The following is a 17,537-nucleotide window of genomic DNA, read 5'->3' as shown; positions in this document are numbered from 1 at the left end:
TAATGGGATTATAGGGTAAACAAGATAATGTTTCTGCTCCCTTTCAGTCCAACTTCTAGTTCACTCTTAAAAGTATTATTTCAGGAAGTGATAGGTGCTAGGAAGAAATATAATTGATTTGGTCTGAATATTTTATAGTTAAAATATTTTTAAGCCTAGAATATTTATAATCTTCATAATTACAAAACATTTTTAATTTGGGGACTTGTAATGATGAATTCATTTTATGAATTCTTTTAGCTTATAGTCAAGATATAACATTATTGGAAGTGGTAAAAAATTTTCCCCCTCTGTAGATATGTCCTTTTTTATTTTATATTTTCGAAGCTGTGTTACTGGGTTCATAAAAGTTTAGGGTTCTGATTTTTTTTCCCTGTTGGATTGACCCCCTTTATCATCATTAAGAGTCCGTCTCTAGTAATACTGCTTCTTAAAACTTTGTTTGAAATTAGAATAGCTACATCAACTTGGTATTTGCCATAATCTGTCATTTTACCTTTAACTTTTATGTGACTTTGTAAAGTATATCTCATTTAAGCAGCCTCTTTTTGAAAATTCAATATTGGTCTTTTACTTGGAATATTTAGTTCATTTACTTTTAAGATAGTTACTGATGTATTTGGCTTCATTTTTGCCCCTTTGCCTTCTATTTCTGTTTCATCCACTTGTTTCAGTCCTTCTTTTTGTCCCCTTCCTGCTTCTTTTCAGTTAATCAGATTTTAACATTTTTCTTGTATTAGTTTATTTATGTATACAGTTACTCTTGTTTTAGTGGTTACCCTAGAGCAGGGACTGGCAGACTGTTGCTTGCAAGCTAAATCCAGGAGTACCCTCCTGATGTACATAAAATTTTATTGAAACACAGCCACACCCATTTGTTTACATATCATGTATCACTGCCTTGGCACTACAATGGCATAATTGAGTAGCATAATTGAGTAGCTGCACAGAGAGACCACGTGTGTGGTTTACAAAGCCTAAAATATTTACAATATGGCCCTTTATAGAAAAAAATTTGCCAACTCCTGCTGTTGAGCAGTGGTTCTTAAACTTGACCATATATCGGAGTCACTGGGAGGGTTTGTTAATACACAGAATGCTGGACCCCCATCTCCAGATTTTCTGATTCATTAGATTTCTGTTGGGACCAGAGAATTTGCATTTTTAAGAAACTGCCAGGTGATGCTCAGCTGCTGGTCCAGTACCGCTGACCTAGAGGTTACAATATGTATATTTGACTTAATCAAAAATTGTGTGTTTACTACTTCCACAATAATGCTTACAAGTCTTAGAACCCTTTAACTTTGTTTGCTTACCTCTTAGGAGCACTATTTTATAATAATTTCAAACTGGCAAGTCAAAGGTCCATCAACAGAATGGATATTGCTAGATTATAGTACACTAGATAACTATAAGCAATGAAAATGAATCTTCCAAACATATTGAGTGAAAAGAAGCTAGATACCAAAGTAGGTATTGTATGATTCCTTTTATATAAGGCTCAGGAATGGGCAAAGCCAATTATGAAGTCAAGACTAGTTAGTTGGCTTTGATAGGAAATAATGATTTTGGGGAGGCCAATGAGGGTGTGTATAGGATGCTGATAATGATCTCTTGGTCTGGAGACTGGTTACACGGGCATGTTTGTTTTGTGAAAATTCATTGCACTCATACTTACGATTTATACACTTTCATCTACCTTATTTTGATAAAAAGTTAAAATTTAAATTCCCAGTAGTTTTAGAATGTTAAGAGTTAAATTTTTTTAAGTGGTAGAGACACTTACTCTTCATTTCTTGTGTGTGTAGGAACAGAACACTGTTTCCATGGGAACTTCTGGCTACTTGGTGTTTCAGTACCTATCTTTCTGTGGATTTGTGTGTCTACTCTGTCTCTCTTAGCTATATATTTTTTTACATGGAGATGGCAAAAAAGTTTATTTGGGATCGTATTAGTGTTTTTATTTTTATTTATTTTTTTAAAGATTTTATTTTATTTGAGAGAGACCACAAGGACAAGCAGAGGGGGAGGGAGAAACAGATGCCCCGCTAAGCAGGGAGACCAATGCAGAGCTCAATCCCAGGACCCTGAGATCATGACCCGAGCTGAAGGCAAATGCTCAACCTACTGAGCCACCCAGGCGCCCCCCACATTAGTGTTTTTAACAGAACAAACCTATATATATGCAGGTTTTAAGTGATCCCATCTGGCTCCCTAATATTATTATGCTAAAAAAAAAAATGTCTTTTAACTTGAAGGTACTTTTTTCTTATAAATTGTGCTATTTAAGGAAAAAAAACCACTTGCTGAAATTGAGTGTGGCTTTATATTGGTGTGTCTATTTGATTTTCTTTTTTCCAAATAAGTCTTACCACTTATTTGGTATATTTTCTTTAAAATATATTTAATAGTTGGACTTGAAGTATCCCTTTGTAGTAATGATTTCATTCTAGTTGATTTGGGTATTTGCCTAGGTAAGGGGGAGCAGGTTGAAAGGAAAAAGATTCTGACATATTGATCTGAAGCCTGTGGTAAATCTGCTTCTCTGCCTCTCCCATCTTTTTTGTCGTGGTTGGTTTGTGCAGGGTCCTAGAGAAAACCATCTTCTCAGACAAGTAAATGCATACAGCTTGCGATTTTTTTGTGGGGGTTGGGGTTCCATTTTATACAAGGAGATGATACTAGTGTGGTCATTAATAAATATTCTAAAAGGAGCTTTGGGTAGAATATTTTAGAATCATTTATGAAAACAAATTGTTTGATTTGGTTTCTGTGCCCTAAATAAACAGAAAATTGTAAGATTACAGAGTTAATTATGCACAGTAATGAGCACTGTGATATTCCATGTTTTACTGATGCAATAAGCACCACAGCAGAATGAATATTGCATAAAACCTTATTTTGTATTTGTATTAATTTTCATGTGAATTCCATAGGAGAAAACAAATTTAGGTTTATAAACCTTTGTATTGAAAGCCTTTGAAATTTAGGTAAAGAATAAGGATTGCAGCTGCATAGATAATTTTTTAAATACATGGAGAATTTTTACCTTTCATCTGGCAGTAGCTGCCATAAGATGATGTCACCTTGTAGCTGATTGGCTGTTACAGCACCTAGGGCAGGGAAGAGAAAGAAAAATGCCGGCACAAACCTCAGTGGTGGTTCTGTGGTTGTTTCTGTCTATTTTTGATAGAATCTTTGATTAGTACCGAATCTACTGTATTTGGCCATGTGAACCATTGGGAGCATCCTAGGGTGAGGGAAATTAAGAGCTTTCAGAGGAATGAGGCGACTGATTTGCAAACGGATTTGTGATTGTAAGTTGCAGGATCTGGGTGTAAGGAATAAGGCAGGGTGTGCTGGAAGATACACTATGGGAGGAGCTGGGAGAAAATGCTTACATGAGTAGCAGAAAAAATGAAAATGCTCTTTGCTATCCTTCGAGTTAATATATTTGGTTTTATGTTTTGACTTAATATATAGGTAGGAAATAGGATAATAGTGCAATCAAATTTTAAATTATACTGTGTTATTTTATGTGGTGTTAGCCAATATATAAATGCTTATTCAAAGGAGCTTTATTTTGTATTACATCTTACAGAGTAATGATTTTATATATAGCTTTATTTGATTTTTGAGTCTTATGGAAAATGGAGCAAAGCTTAATTCTCTTAAAATACATTTTTCTAATGCTTTGTGCAGATAAAAGCTTTGATGATGAAGAATCAGTGGATGGAAATAGGCCATCATCAACTGCTTCAGCCTTCAAGGTTCCTGCACCTAAAACATCCGGAAATCCTGTCAACAGTGCAAGGAAGCCTGGTTCAGCAGGTGGCCCTAAGGTTGGAGGTAATGTAAATCCATTTCAAATCTGATGTGCATGCCTCATGCCCTTCATATGGACACACATACTTAGAACTTCAGAGGAATATGTTTATTCATGACTGCAGCAAGATTGCAGATCTGGAGAGTCTATTGCAACACACAGAAGAATAAGCTGCCTTTTCAGAAATGTTTTTAAAATACTGTATATTGCTGTTTCCTGTGGATTAGTGAAGTCTTAAGAGTATTCATTTTTCAGATGTCATTTTTAAAGGGAGACATTTAAAGGAGTGTTGGGATTTGGGTTTTTTTTGTTTTTGTGTTTTAAGGAGAGAGCAGGTTTTTCAGAATTTGGCTATTAATTTTCAGGTGCTATAGTTGTTAAAGAAATAATGATTTATGTAACATTTCTATAAATTCATATAGTAGTGAGTCTTGAATACTTCAGCGTTGAAAAAATGGTTGAAGATACTCGATATTGAACCATTTGTCACAATGGGAAATGGGTGGTGGTCAAGTAAAATTGCCTTAAAAATGGTTTCTGAATTAGATAATAATAAATAGGAAAAAACAGTTTTTATGAATATATACAACACATAGTACATTCTTTGATCACATTAGAACTGCTTCTAGCATATTGTTTATCTTTTTAAAATTTTTATGGGTTTTTTTCATATTCTAATAAGAAAGCCATGAGTACTTTTCAGGTGCTAGTTTCTGCCAGGTCTTTCTGATAGAATGAATCCTATTAGAATAAGCAAATATTTAATGCTAAAAGGACATTAGCTTCTTTCTCTTTTTCTCTTTCTTTCTTTTCTTTCTTCCTCTCTGACTTCCTTTCGTGTGTGTGTTGGGTGTGTTTTAGTTATAATTTGGGAAAACAGATTTTCCTTGTTTATGATAACTGGTAGGAAAATCATAGTCTTCAGAATTTTTGTTTTTCCTCTTTTTATATATATCTCCTTTATTAAAAGCATAAAGGAAAGAAAAATCAACTGTATATTTTGACCAGGTCCTGTAAGTTGTGTTCTCTTGATCTTTCTATACCACTGAACATTAATTTCAAGTCATATATATTCTAAATGTAGGAAAAATACCATAAAGATTGCATTTTAACTATCTTTTTTGTGCCATGTAACTCTCAAGAAAGATAGTATGATATATATAGACACACTTATATATTTATATGTAAATGTATACATATATTTACATATATTCATATGCATATAAATAAATAGGTGAATATTGTAAAACAAATGTCTTACTGATTTATCTGGGTATTTTGAGTATTTTCATTTTACTGGGTTTTTCTTTTGTTTTGTTTTTGCTTTGCAATTATAGGAATATATTCTTATCCAAATGTTAGTTATCATATCCTATTACATGATATTTTCTATTATGCATTCTTATCTCTGGTAAAAAGTATGATATTCTGTGGTTTCTTTCTTTTGTAACAAATGGCTACCTTGAATTACTGCAAGGGGAATTTTTTTGTCTTGATTTTTGAATTAGAGATTTCTGATATATATAATTCCATGAAACGTCTTATTTGACTTAAAATGAATTAATATTTGAAATACATGGTGATAATATATAATATTTTTGTGACTCTGAGCCATTGGTGTATAATTAGCTCTGTATTTCATGTTTTATTATCCTTTCTTAGATGAAGATTGAGGTTGTAGTTTATCCAGCAAAGCTCACTTAATTTTGATGTTAATTGAATTGATAAAATCTGATATTCTTTTTAAAGAAACAGATTTTCTTTATGCCACCTCGCCTTCTCTGGTTTGTAGTGCTACCAGATACGAAAATGCTAGGTAGCTTTTGTGATCGTAGGCATTAATCACTCATAATGATTATATCATCCATCTAAGCAGCAGCTGTTTTGATAAAAAAAATAAGGGTGAGGCCTTCATTCCTTCTCTCTTCTCCTCCTCATCCTCTTTTTCATCCTCCTTCTTTTGGCAATTGCAGATTCAGTCTGCAATTTTTTGTTTGTTGCTTTTGTTTGCCACAGCTTATTTAGGTTCACTACCTGTTTTTCTGAGAAAAGAGTACTAGCCAGAGGATATTGATATTGCTTCAGAAATTAATGCCCTTCTTGGCTGTCAGTCCTTTGAAAATTTAACTTTAGAGTTTCTGTTCTTGGCACAGGCTTAATCTTTAAATTAGTTCTAGAAAGTTTTCTGAAAGTTGTAGAATCTTGGAGTTAGAAGGGACGTTGGCATATAGTTCAATTTACTATTCAAGTATAGTAGTCCCTTTTATAATGTTCCTGATAGCATGACTATTCAACATCTGATTAAAATAATGTGTGCTCATGGATTAAAATTCGGAACAAAAACCATCTACAGTACCACTACGTGTGGGTATAATCAACTGATAAATTATGATCTAATTCTAGTTGCTTAATAAATTATGATGTAATTCTAGTTGCTTTCATAACTACTTTTCTAATAATTTTTATATATAACACGGTTCTTAAGAGGAGGACAGAATTGGCACCGTTCATTGTATCGTTTTGTATACCTTTTCTCTTACTAGTATTTTACGTGGAGCATTTTCTCAAATTATTAATTGAAAACTATTCATGGCTAAATAATATCTAGGTTGCTTTCAGTATTTTTACTCTTATAAGCAATTACATTATCCTTTTACATACATCTTTTCGCGCATTTCCTCCAGTCATTTCCTTGGAATAAATTTCTCAAGTTTATTGTTTCAAAAGATACAGTTATTCTTTCAGTTTGGCATAGTGTCCTCCAGGAAGGTTATAAGCCAAATTCAATTCTGAATAAATAAATTCTATTTTATATTGCATTAAAATCTGCCTCTTTGTAACTTAAGCAAAGAAGATGAATTATTTGTTAACATGGTACTTTGAAATACTTGAAGGCTGGGTTGCCCTCTCTCTTTATAGCTATTCTGCTTTCTAGACTAGACATTTTCTTTCTCATAAGTTTATATGGAGTAATGGGGATTCAGTATAGGCATTTCATTTGCTACTCCTAGGTGTGTAATATACAGATAGGTATGATTAGTTCCTAATTAAAGGAATATGGTAGATGGGGGGGTATGTCTATATTAGTTGAATAAGCCCATCACAGACCACTGGGTTTAGGAAATATTTTTTCAGGTAAGATTACCAAAATAAAAATAAAGTGAACTTCTTTGAAATCCTGACTGAATCTACTTTTGAAGTTTGGGAATTTAATTTACTTGTCTCAGAGATATATGTCAAGATTAAAGAGATGCATGCTATTTTTAATAGAGTATCCTATCCTGTTAATTAAAGCCAGTAGGACCTGTGTTTTATCTTTAGTGTGTTTTTCATTGTATTTTAAAATTGTCTTTTCATTGTCTTTAGTGTAGTTTTGTAGTTTAGTAGTGTAGTTTTTCTTTGTTCTTTGGCTCCCTGTGCCAACCTGTTCTACTTATATTGTAATTGTGTGGCCTTTAAGTCAGGGAGAATCAAAAAAAGGATTGTGGGTTGCTCCATACCAACATATTATTGCTATAGAAATCCATATTATGTGGGAGTCAAAAGTGTTACTTACTTTTGTGCTTTAGTAATTAGAATAAGGATAAAATGAATTCCCTTAAATAGTTATTTTCTGAATAACATTTATAACTTCATAATAGGAATTAAGGTAAACACGATTTCTTTTCTTTTGGCTTAATGGCCTAGAAAATAATTGCTGAAGGTACCTGATTGTTTAAAATATTTATATCTCTAGAGTATTTTAGGTAATTTTTTAAAAAGATGTTTGTTCTCACATATATTCTCTTATTTAAATCAAAACCCCTCCAGTTAGGTACTTTATTATCTTAATTTTACTGATGAGCAAACTAAAGTTTAGAGAAGTTAACTTGCACAGGGTCATGCATCTAATAAGTGCACTAAGCACAAAAAATACTTTGCTATACTGCTACCCACCCTAATCTCACCGAGTAAATAAGTATTCTTCTAGATCCTTTAGCTCTGAGATTATAATCTACAATAATGATCACTACCTTTCAACATCCATAAATCAGTCATTTTAAAGCTCAACTAGTACGATTCTCAGCTATTTTATTTGGAAATAAAGCAAACCTGAATTTTTTTCATTATTAAGTAGAAATGCTTTTTAGTATTGTTGAAATCACCCTCCTGTACCAATAATTTTGGCTGCTATTCTTTTTAAAATACAGAGATTGAATTAGATGATAATATAATTGTTATTGTTTGTAATTTGTACCAGATTTTGAGGTTAGTCGTTTTTTACTGAGGCTTGTATGTAATCATGGAGACACGTCATTGGTTAGATCATTAGTTCTCAAAGTTCTGTTGTTCTTTCTCACTTGCTCATTCATTCAAGTAGACAGCATTTTCTCTCTACGGTTGTTTTCATCTAATATCAAAGACTGCTTTGAAATAGTTTTAGTTCTTATAATTAACTACCACCTTTTCAAATTCAGGAGTACTTAGTCATCATTTTGATATATTTGTTTTACTTCATTTATGTCTGACCTGAGGTTTTATTAAGAATGTCCAAATATGGGACGCCTGGGTGGCTCAGTTGGTTAAGTGACAGGCTTCGGCTCAGGTCATGGTTCCAGGGTCCTGGGATTGAGACCCGCATTGGGCTCCCTGCTCTGCGGGAAGCCTGCTTCTCCCTCTCCCACTCCCCCTGCTTGTGTTCCCCCCCGCTCTGTTAAATAAATAAATGTTTTTAAAAAAATGTCCAAATATCTATTTTCCATGCTAATCATTCTCATTTTTTTCCCCTCAGGCAACCACAAAGTTGATTTTTTTTTTCTTTAAAAGAAATAAAGGGGCACTGGGATGGCTCAGTCAGTTAAGCATCTGCCTTTGGCTCGGGTCATGATCCCAGGGTCCCGTGATCAAGCCCTGCTCGGCAGGCCCTCCATCCCTCTCCCTGCTTGTGCTTGCATGCGTGCTCTCTGTCTCTCTTTCAAATAAATAAAATCTTTTTTTTAAATAAAGATTATGAGAATCGGTATATATTTAATAAAAGAAATCTCACAGAATTTAGTGTTTAATCTTGGAATCCAAAATTTTAACTGATAAACCTCAATTTCTTGCTTTTGAACTTTATAAAAAAACAAATAACTTTCCTTAGACTATATACTCATGTCCTGAGATTATGTGTGGGAGGAGGACTTCTTCTCTTCTTCCCCTGATGTAAGGGAAGATACTAAACCAGAATGTTTTAGCCTTTATCTTAAAGATTATCTGGCCCCAATTCAGGTGAAGAGACTGAGCCTGTAAGAGTTAAATGATGTATCCAAGATAAGACAGTTAATAAGCAGAGATGAAACAAGGACCCAGTGCTTGGCCAGAGGCTTTTTCTTGGATCATCTCTGGGTCATCTCCTATCCAGTACTGCATGTGATACATATTTTTATCCCATATAACAAGACACTGTTATTGGCGTTTGGAAATTAGGGATTGGCCAGTAGCCTTTCTCTGTTAAATTACAATGAATGCCACATCTTTTACTATCCATCATAAGAAGCGCTGTTTGTTTGTTTGTTTGTTTTAAGATTTATTTATTTGAGAGAGAGGAGGTGGAGGAGGGCAGAGGGACAAGGAGAGAAATCCTCAAGCGGGCTCCCCACTGAGTGCAGAGGGCAACACAGGGCTCAGTTCAGGACCCTGAGATCATGACCTGAGCCAAAATCAAGAGTCGTATACTCAACTGCCTGGGCCATCCAGGGGCCCCTGGTGCTGTCTATCTGAACTTTAGTTTTAAGGTAAATAAGATTCAAGTAATTCAGCAGGTTTAGTCTAATAGTATCTTGTCTCTTTAATACTGTTGCTTTGCAGTAACCGGTGTTAAGTTTGATATGTATCCTTCTACATTTTACTCTATGTTCATTTATGTAGGTATGCAGATTAGATTTTATGTTTGCCCATATTAAACACATTAGTAAATACTTTGCAACTTGCTTTTTTTCACAGAATATTCATCCTTCAACAAGAATGACAGCTCTCACATCCTTTTAATAGCCATATAGTATTCCACATTATTGATGTACCGTGATGTAATAAACTGTTTACAAGTCAGGGTCATTCGGGTTGTCTACAGTTTTATGCCATTTTAAGAATGCCAGTCTCCATGTCTTTATTATATTTGGACATTCTGGTGCTTCTAATCTGTGGAATAGATTCCTCCCAGTGTTCAATTAAAGATTGGGTGTGTTTTTAATAAAGACATTATTTTACCTTTTCCAGCATTGAATGTAACAGCCTCGTTAATTGTTGTCATTTTGATAGGTGAAAAATGGTGGGTTTTTTTGGTTTTGTTTTAATTTGTACTTTTCCATCCACCTATCCATCTGACCAGCAGCTAGCAAATATTTTCTGAAAGCTTTTAGCATGCTTCTGCTTTTGTGATCTCTGGAAAACATCAGTAAACAAAAACAAAGACACTGCCTTCCTGGAGTTTTTATTCTATTGAGGTTCAGAATATTTAAATTCATTAATGAGGTTAGCATATCTTCTTCCGCAAATTACATGTTGTTGTTATTTGCCCATCTTTTAATTGGGCTGTTTTGTCTTTCTCATCAGTCTGTTACAGTTTTTTAAATATTCAGATCTTTTATTCTTTTGTTAAAAGTCATAAATATTGGGGCGCCTGGGTGGCTCAGTCATTAAGCATCTGCCTTCAGCTCAGGTCATGATCCTGGGGTCCTGGGATCGAGCCCCGCATCGGGCTCCCTGCTCAGCGGGAAGCCTGCTTCTCCCTCTCCCACTTCCCCTGCTTGTGTTCTCTCTCTCGCTGTCTCTCTCTCTCTCTCTCTCTGTCAAATAAATAAATAAATAAATCTTTAAAAAAAAAAAAAAGTCATAAATATTTCCTCAGTGTCTCCTTTGTGGCAGTTTACATCAAAACTTAAAAATTTTTGTTGTGGTAGGTAAAATATCTGTTCTGTTCTTTTTGACTTCCAAATTTCCTATCCTGAATAAAAAGGACTATTTTCCAGTCCCAAGCTATGCAAATGTTTTCCAATTTATTCTAAACATTATTTTACATTTAATTTGTTCAGTATATCTGGAATTTATTTTTGTATAAGGTGGCAGTATATCCCTTTTAATTTATGTTCTTATGCATGGCAAATTAATGTCTATGCAATTAAAGAAAACATTCTTCACTTCATTGAATGAATACTATTGTATGTATTTCAGTTATTTTCTATAGTTTCTTATTTTCCAGATCTGTATCTCTGTACCTACTCTAGCTTTATAGTGAGTGGTTTCCCAAACTTTTTATTAAGAAAAATTTTGAGCATATAGCCAAGTTGACAATGCAATGAACACTTATCATCTAGATTGAATAACTAGTTTGCCGTATTTAACTCTCTATATAAATATATTCCCATACATATTCTTTTTTTTAATCTCAGCATTTGGAAAGTAAGTTGTAGACATTATGACATTCCAGCCATAAATATTTAATATGCTCCTCCTGAGACTTAAAGGTATGCTGCATTATATCCATGTCATTATCGTATGCAAGAAGATTCCATAATATTATGTATAAAACAATCATATTACCAATTTTTATACCCATAACATAGATACATTTTTTGAAGAGTCTAGGCCAGTTGTCTTAGATTGTCTGGATTTGTTCTGGATTTGTCTGATTTCTTTGTGATGTTATTTAACTTGTTCCTTCTAGCCCTTTTATTTTTTGTAAATTCTTTTTAAATTTTTATTTATATGTCAGAGAGAGAGCACAAGCAGGGGGAGCAGCAGGGAGAGGGAGAGGGAGAAGCAGGCTCCACGCTGGGCAAGGAGCCTGATGTGGGACTTGATTCCAGAACCCTGGGATCATGACCTGAGCTGAAGGCAGATGCTTAACTGACTGAGCCACCCAGGCGCCCCTATTTTTTGCAAATTCTTTCTTTTCTTTTTTTTTTTAAAGATTTTATTTATTTATTTGAGAGAGCGAGAATGAGAGAGAGAGAGAGCACGTGAGAGGGGGGAGGGTCAGAGGGAGAAGCAGACTCCCTGCTGAGCAGGGAGCCCTATGTGGGACTCGATCCCGGGACTCCAGGATCATGACCTGAGCCGAAGGCAGTCGCTCAACCAACTGAGCCACCCAGGCGCCCTGTTTTTTGCAAATTCTTAAACTATATACTCATGTCCTTTTAAGCCCTTCCATTCTATATTCAAATTTCCTAAAGTATCCTAAAAATTGTTTTTATAACAAGTGATTCTTTAAGGCCAGGAAGAATTTTTAGTTTCTTCGTTCAAGAACGCCCTCTTCTGTTGGTGTGGTGAAATGGCAGCTGCTTTACGAAATGATACCTGGGCGGCTTTCTTCTTGATTCTGTGATAGTATCTTATTTCAGTAGAGCCCTCGTCTTCCCTTTCTTCCTTTCCTTTACCCACCAAGCTTCGAAGGGGGGATACCTCTCCTTTTTAAGTGCTACCTACCTGAGGGTCTTGGGGGGAATCCTAGTTAGAGGGCTGTGTTCCCACCACCACTACCAGGGTCTTCGTCCTCCATACAGTTTCCTCTGATTTTTCTCTCTGTGAAGACTCTATAGTTGACATTGCTGGCCTTGGATGTTCATATTTCCCCATTTACTTGTAAATTGAAGTTTGAAGTGTTATTAGTCTTCTCTTAGTTGTATTACAAGTATGTGCTGTGGGTAATTTTATTTGCTCTTCTTTTTGGTCTCTAGTTTTTGGAATATGTAGTTGAATATTTGAATTTAGATAACTACCATTTCCCATGGGAATAAAAGTGTCTACTATAATTTTTAATCTTTAGTAAGGAAATGCCTTTTTTTCTTGATAAACCATTATCTCAGCATTTTGTTGAATTTTAAGACATTATTATTTTAATAGTTTCTACTTTCACCATTGATCTGAATCACTTTTTGTCATGTATCAAAGTCTCATATATTTGTGGGACATTTTTGAGTCTCTATTTTGTTCATTTGATTGATTGTTCTGTTCCTGAACTAAAACCTAATTGTCATAATTAGCTTTTTAAATCTTGATAGCTGGTAGGGCAGATACTTCCTCCCCCATATTCATCTGTTTGTTCCTAATGTCTTTTGTTGGTTGGTATCTTTGTGATTCTGTCCACATTATTTCTTTAAATGTTATATTCACATATGCTTTGTACTCTGTAACTAGACAATATCTATAGTGCTATATCTGTTATTTGTTACCTGTGACTCTTAGTTCATAATGGTTTGCCTTGTGTATTTAAACTTTGTGAAATTGCTTGAAGGGAGTTCTTCGGGCTTAAATTGGGGATTGTAGAAGCTTTTCTTCAGAGATTTATTCATGCTCAAATCTGGGGAATCACCAATCAGGGACCCCTCCAGCCTCTCCTAGGGCTTGTCTCAACTCAAGAATTCCAGGTTACTCCTCCCCACCTGTTGGCTGGGGAGCCCACTCTTAGATGGGAAGAGTTGTAAAGTTACATTGTGAAAGGAGCATTCAAGAATATGAGGAATTGTTACAGCTATCCTTGCAAACAATCTATTGCAGTTTGTCCTCTGACCACAGCAATTCACATGCCTTTCACATACAAGATACACTCACAGACATTTCTCAAAAGTTTCAACTCATATATAGCAATCAGGTTCAAAGTCCATGATCTTTAGTCTGCATCAGATCACTTGCGAGGGTTCTCTGGTGTGGCTGCTCTCCATCCAGAGGCCTGTGAACTAAAAAGATATCTTACTTGCACCCCACATGCTCAGTATACAATGGTGGTATCAGGACACAGTATCCATAATAGACAGTCCATTCAAGAAGGGGAGGAATAGGGGTGCCTGGGTGGCTCGGTTAAGCGTTGGCCTTCAGCTCAGGTCATGGTCCCAGATTCCTGCATCAGGCTCCCTATAGGGAGCCTGCTTCTCCCTCTCCCTCTGCCTCGCCGGTGGACACTCTCTCTCTCAAATAAATAAATAAAATCTTAAAAATAAAAGGGGGGGATGCCTGGGTGGCTCAGATGGTTAAGCGAATGCCTTTGGCTCAGGTCATGATCCCAGGGTCCTGGGATGGAGTCCCACATCAGGCTCCTTGCTCAGTGGGGAGCCTGCTTCTCCCTCTACCTGTTGCTCCCCCTGCTTGTGCGTGCTCTCTCTCTCTGACAAATAAATAAAATCTTTGTTAAAAAATAAATTAAAAAAAAAAGGGGGAGAAACAGGAAGTTCACTGACATAGCAATTTTTGAATCCAACAGGAACCTGTTGTCAGTTTCCCTTACTTCAGTGATGGTGTTTCTTTGATGAAGGTTTCATTCTCTCTTTGGGTGTGGTTTTCTAAACCAGTGTTTTCCTCTGTTCTTGGTTCTGCACTGAACTCTGGGCTCTGCCTCCTGAGCTATTTCCTTCTTTTGCCTAAAAATCTTGTGTTGCCACTGTGCGTATCTTTTTCAGCACTACTTGAAGGAAGGCTCTTACGCTAAACTGTCCGTTTCTTGGTAGCACTCTTCAGAAGCAAAGTGTTGCCACTGTGCGTATCTTTTTCAGCCTCTTGGGTAATGCTCTCATTGGTTAACTCTCTTTAAAAATTATGGGTTGTATATGAATTTTATTGGGGTTTAAGCCATATTTACGCCCTGTTGTTTATCATATTTTTCTCTTGAGGGCTAGTCTCTTCATAGTAGCATGAGAAGAACCTGCCCCTTTCCACCTCTGAGACCTGTTCTCCTATATCTGAAACAAACTGCTTTATCCTTTGTCTCTTTCACCTTTGTATCCAGCACTTCATTTTATTAGTTGTTAAGGACTAAGTAGAATGAAGTTTTCACTTTATACTTAAACCTTTAAGTAATATTTAGGAATTTGTGAGAGTACCTACCCTAGTCAGTCTAGCATACTAGAAACCATGCTATCTCGTGAACGCCAGAAGCCTCTAATCTCCACCACCACCACCACCCCCACCACCCCCACCACCCCCACCCCTGGCCCCCATCCAAGTGAATACTAGTTTAGGGTGAGTTCTAGAGCAGGGATCAGCAAACTAGGCCACAGGCCACATCCAACCAACTGTTTTTGTTTTATGCATGAGCTTGGAATGTTTTTTTAATTTTTAAATGATAAAAATATTCAAAAGAAGAATAATATTGTGTGACATGTGAAAACTATATGAAATTCAAATTTTAGTGTCCATAAATAGAGCTTTATTGGAATACAGCCTTATTCATTTACATGTTGTCTGTGGCTGCTTTCATGCTACAGTGGCAAAGTTGAGCAATTGCAGCAGAAACTATATGGCTCACAAAGTCTAAAATCCTTATTATCTGGCCCATTACAGGAAAAATTTACTGACCTCTGTTTTAGAGTAGTTAGACAACTGAGCAAAGCTGTTCTGTTTTGTTTTTGCCCATTAATATCTTCTGGTATGACTGTTAACCCAGTTATATTTAAAGAGCTGTAGTCAAGCTGGAAGCCACCATTGTTCATCCCTTCAGTCCTGCAGCCTCTACTTGTGCTCCTGCTCTCAAACTTAACTTTATTTAAATACGGCTCCGCTTTGTGTATACACTCACTGTCCTTTTCTTGAGGTAATATTTGGCATTAGAGCCCATCACTTGTTTTGACTCTCTGCCTATAGTATTCATTCTCCTTCCTGGTGCTAAAAGTACTTTATAGTATTTTTTAGGTGAATTTAAACCTGTATCAGAAAATGGAATAAATGCTTGTGAGAATGAACAGTTTATTCAGCAGATTATTCCCTATGCAGAGATCCTTTTTCTACTTTTGTTGGCCACAAAATCAAAACCAAGGGGAGGGGAAACATAGGCAAACTAGGATTGTAAAAGGGTTTACTTGCAGTACATATAAGAGATAAACGAGCCAACCTCAGCATGTCCTGTCTTTACACTATTCACACACCCAATATGCTCCCATTAGCAACAGCTTTGCTTATACAAAATGGTTCTCAAAGGTAAGAGTGAGATAGATTGGGGTCAACTATTTAAAACCATGCAAGTTCTTGTGGAATTTGGTAATGTCCGTGTCCAGGTTTAGAGACCTAATTGTCACAACTGAACTGGTAATAAGGCTGCATTTAGTGATATTTGTAGCCTTTTGTCTCTGCAGCTTCTGCAGGACTTTTAAAAGCCATTTAATTTCTACTTCACCTACCCTCCCCCCTAGGTTATTTGTCCCTACTCATAAGACGTAACTGACTGGATAATAAAACTAAGGCGTTATGATCAGAGTGAATTGTGACTTTTAAAGTTAGACTTTCCTATGCATGTTCTTAGTCAATGGCACATTTTTCTGGCTTTATTTGGGATTTGTTCAGATGCTCTGCATTCTCTTGAAGGTGTTTGACATTGTGTTGTGGCTGGTGGGTTAATGTGTTAGAGTTAACATTCTGTTCTACATTTGATACCTTTTGTAAACTGCCTGTAAGCTGTAGTAACTCTTCATACTGATCTCCCCTTCAGTTTTTCATTCCTCTGTAAAATTTCTGTCTTCCACACTTGAGCACACTGATGTTGTCAGTTGGCTGTGCTCTGGTACATCTGCACAGGTCTCCTCCACCAGTGGCCTCTTCCAGGAACCACTTGTTCTCAAAACTTGCCTAGTGGTTCTTCTTGTTACTGTAACAAAGTAATTTGCAAGAAGTGGTATATAAGTGAACAGACTATATTTAATGGATGTGTAAAGAAAACTGTTCTATGAAAACTGTTGAATTTTTAAGAACTACATGATAAGGACAAGTCCCTAAAGAAATTTCTGTTCAGGGACGTCTGAGTGGCTCAGTTGGTTAAGCGGCTGCCTTCGGCTCAGGTCATGATCCCAGGGTATTGAGATCGAGTCCTGCGTCGGGCTCCTTGCTACGCGGGGAGCCTGCTTCTCCTTCTGCCTGCCGCTCCCCCCTCTGCCTGCCGCTCCCCCCTGCTTGTGCTTGCTCTCTGTCTCTGTCTCTTTCCCTCTCTCTCTGACAAATAAATAAAATCTTCTAAAAAAAGAAAAAAATTTCTGTTCAGTGGCCTGGGCTGGGCAAGACAACTGCAAAAGATTGGGAAGAAATTGTAGAAATCTAGGCTTCTGCTTTCCTTTCAGGGAACCCATTGTCAAAAACAATGAAACCCAGGGGCGCCTAGCCAGCTCAGTCAGAAGAGAGAGCTACTGTTGATCTTGGGGTCATGGGTTCAAGCCCCACATTGGGTGTAGAGATTACAAAACAAAACAAAAACTTCAAAAAAAAATGAAACCCATATTAAGAGATTGATAAATGAATGTAGTATAAGATGTTAAGCTAATGTGATTAGGTATCTTATTTTTTGTTTCTTTGTTTAAACTGATTATTTTCAGTTAATCTGTTATTAGTACTGATCATGGGGATAGGGTCAAGAGTTTTATTGTTATTTGTTATTGGATTTTTTAATAATATTTAGGGAATAACTAATTTATTTACTATTGTAAATGAATTTCGTACAGCAAGAATGCATTCCTGTCTCTCTTAGTTTATTAAATTGTCATTGCTTTTAATTTGTAGTTTTATATTGTCTTATAACTTTGTTACACTTTTCTGTGGTCCATCTCTTAATGCTGTTAAAACTCACATGCAAAAAGATTATCTTCAAAGGTTTTTTTTGTTTTGTTTTTTCAGGGTGAGGAGCTTCTTACATACCTTTGGAAATCTTTAGCTTTTTTTTTTAATTAGGATGATGTTAAATTTTTAAACCCAATTTTGAAAATAATATTTCCTTTGGTAG

At 35.8% G+C, this 17,537-nt stretch overlaps 1 protein-coding gene across 4 annotated transcripts in view; it reads left to right on the top strand.

Moving 5' to 3' along the window:
- CLASP2 (cytoplasmic linker associated protein 2) overlaps positions 1 to 17,537 on the top strand; it is a 177,864-nt gene that overhangs the window by 54,605 nt on the left and 105,722 nt on the right. For all 4 annotated transcript variants that reach the window (XM_028107057.2, XM_028107058.2, XM_088026816.1 and 1 more), the window contains one exon: positions 3,703 to 3,849. In XM_028107057.2, coding sequence (XP_027962858.1) covers positions 3,703 to 3,849 — 147 coding nt within the window. The remainder of the gene's footprint in view (positions 1 to 3,702; positions 3,850 to 17,537) is intronic.

The sequence above is a fragment of the Eumetopias jubatus genome, unplaced genomic scaffold, assembly GCF_037043125.1.
Source record: "Eumetopias jubatus isolate StellerSeaLion01/CBP00866 unplaced genomic scaffold, mEumJub1_p1.0 scaffold_1, whole genome shotgun sequence".
NCBI lineage: Eukaryota > Metazoa > Chordata > Mammalia > Carnivora > Otariidae > Eumetopias > Eumetopias jubatus.
This window is presented reverse-complemented; position numbering and strand designations above follow the sequence as displayed.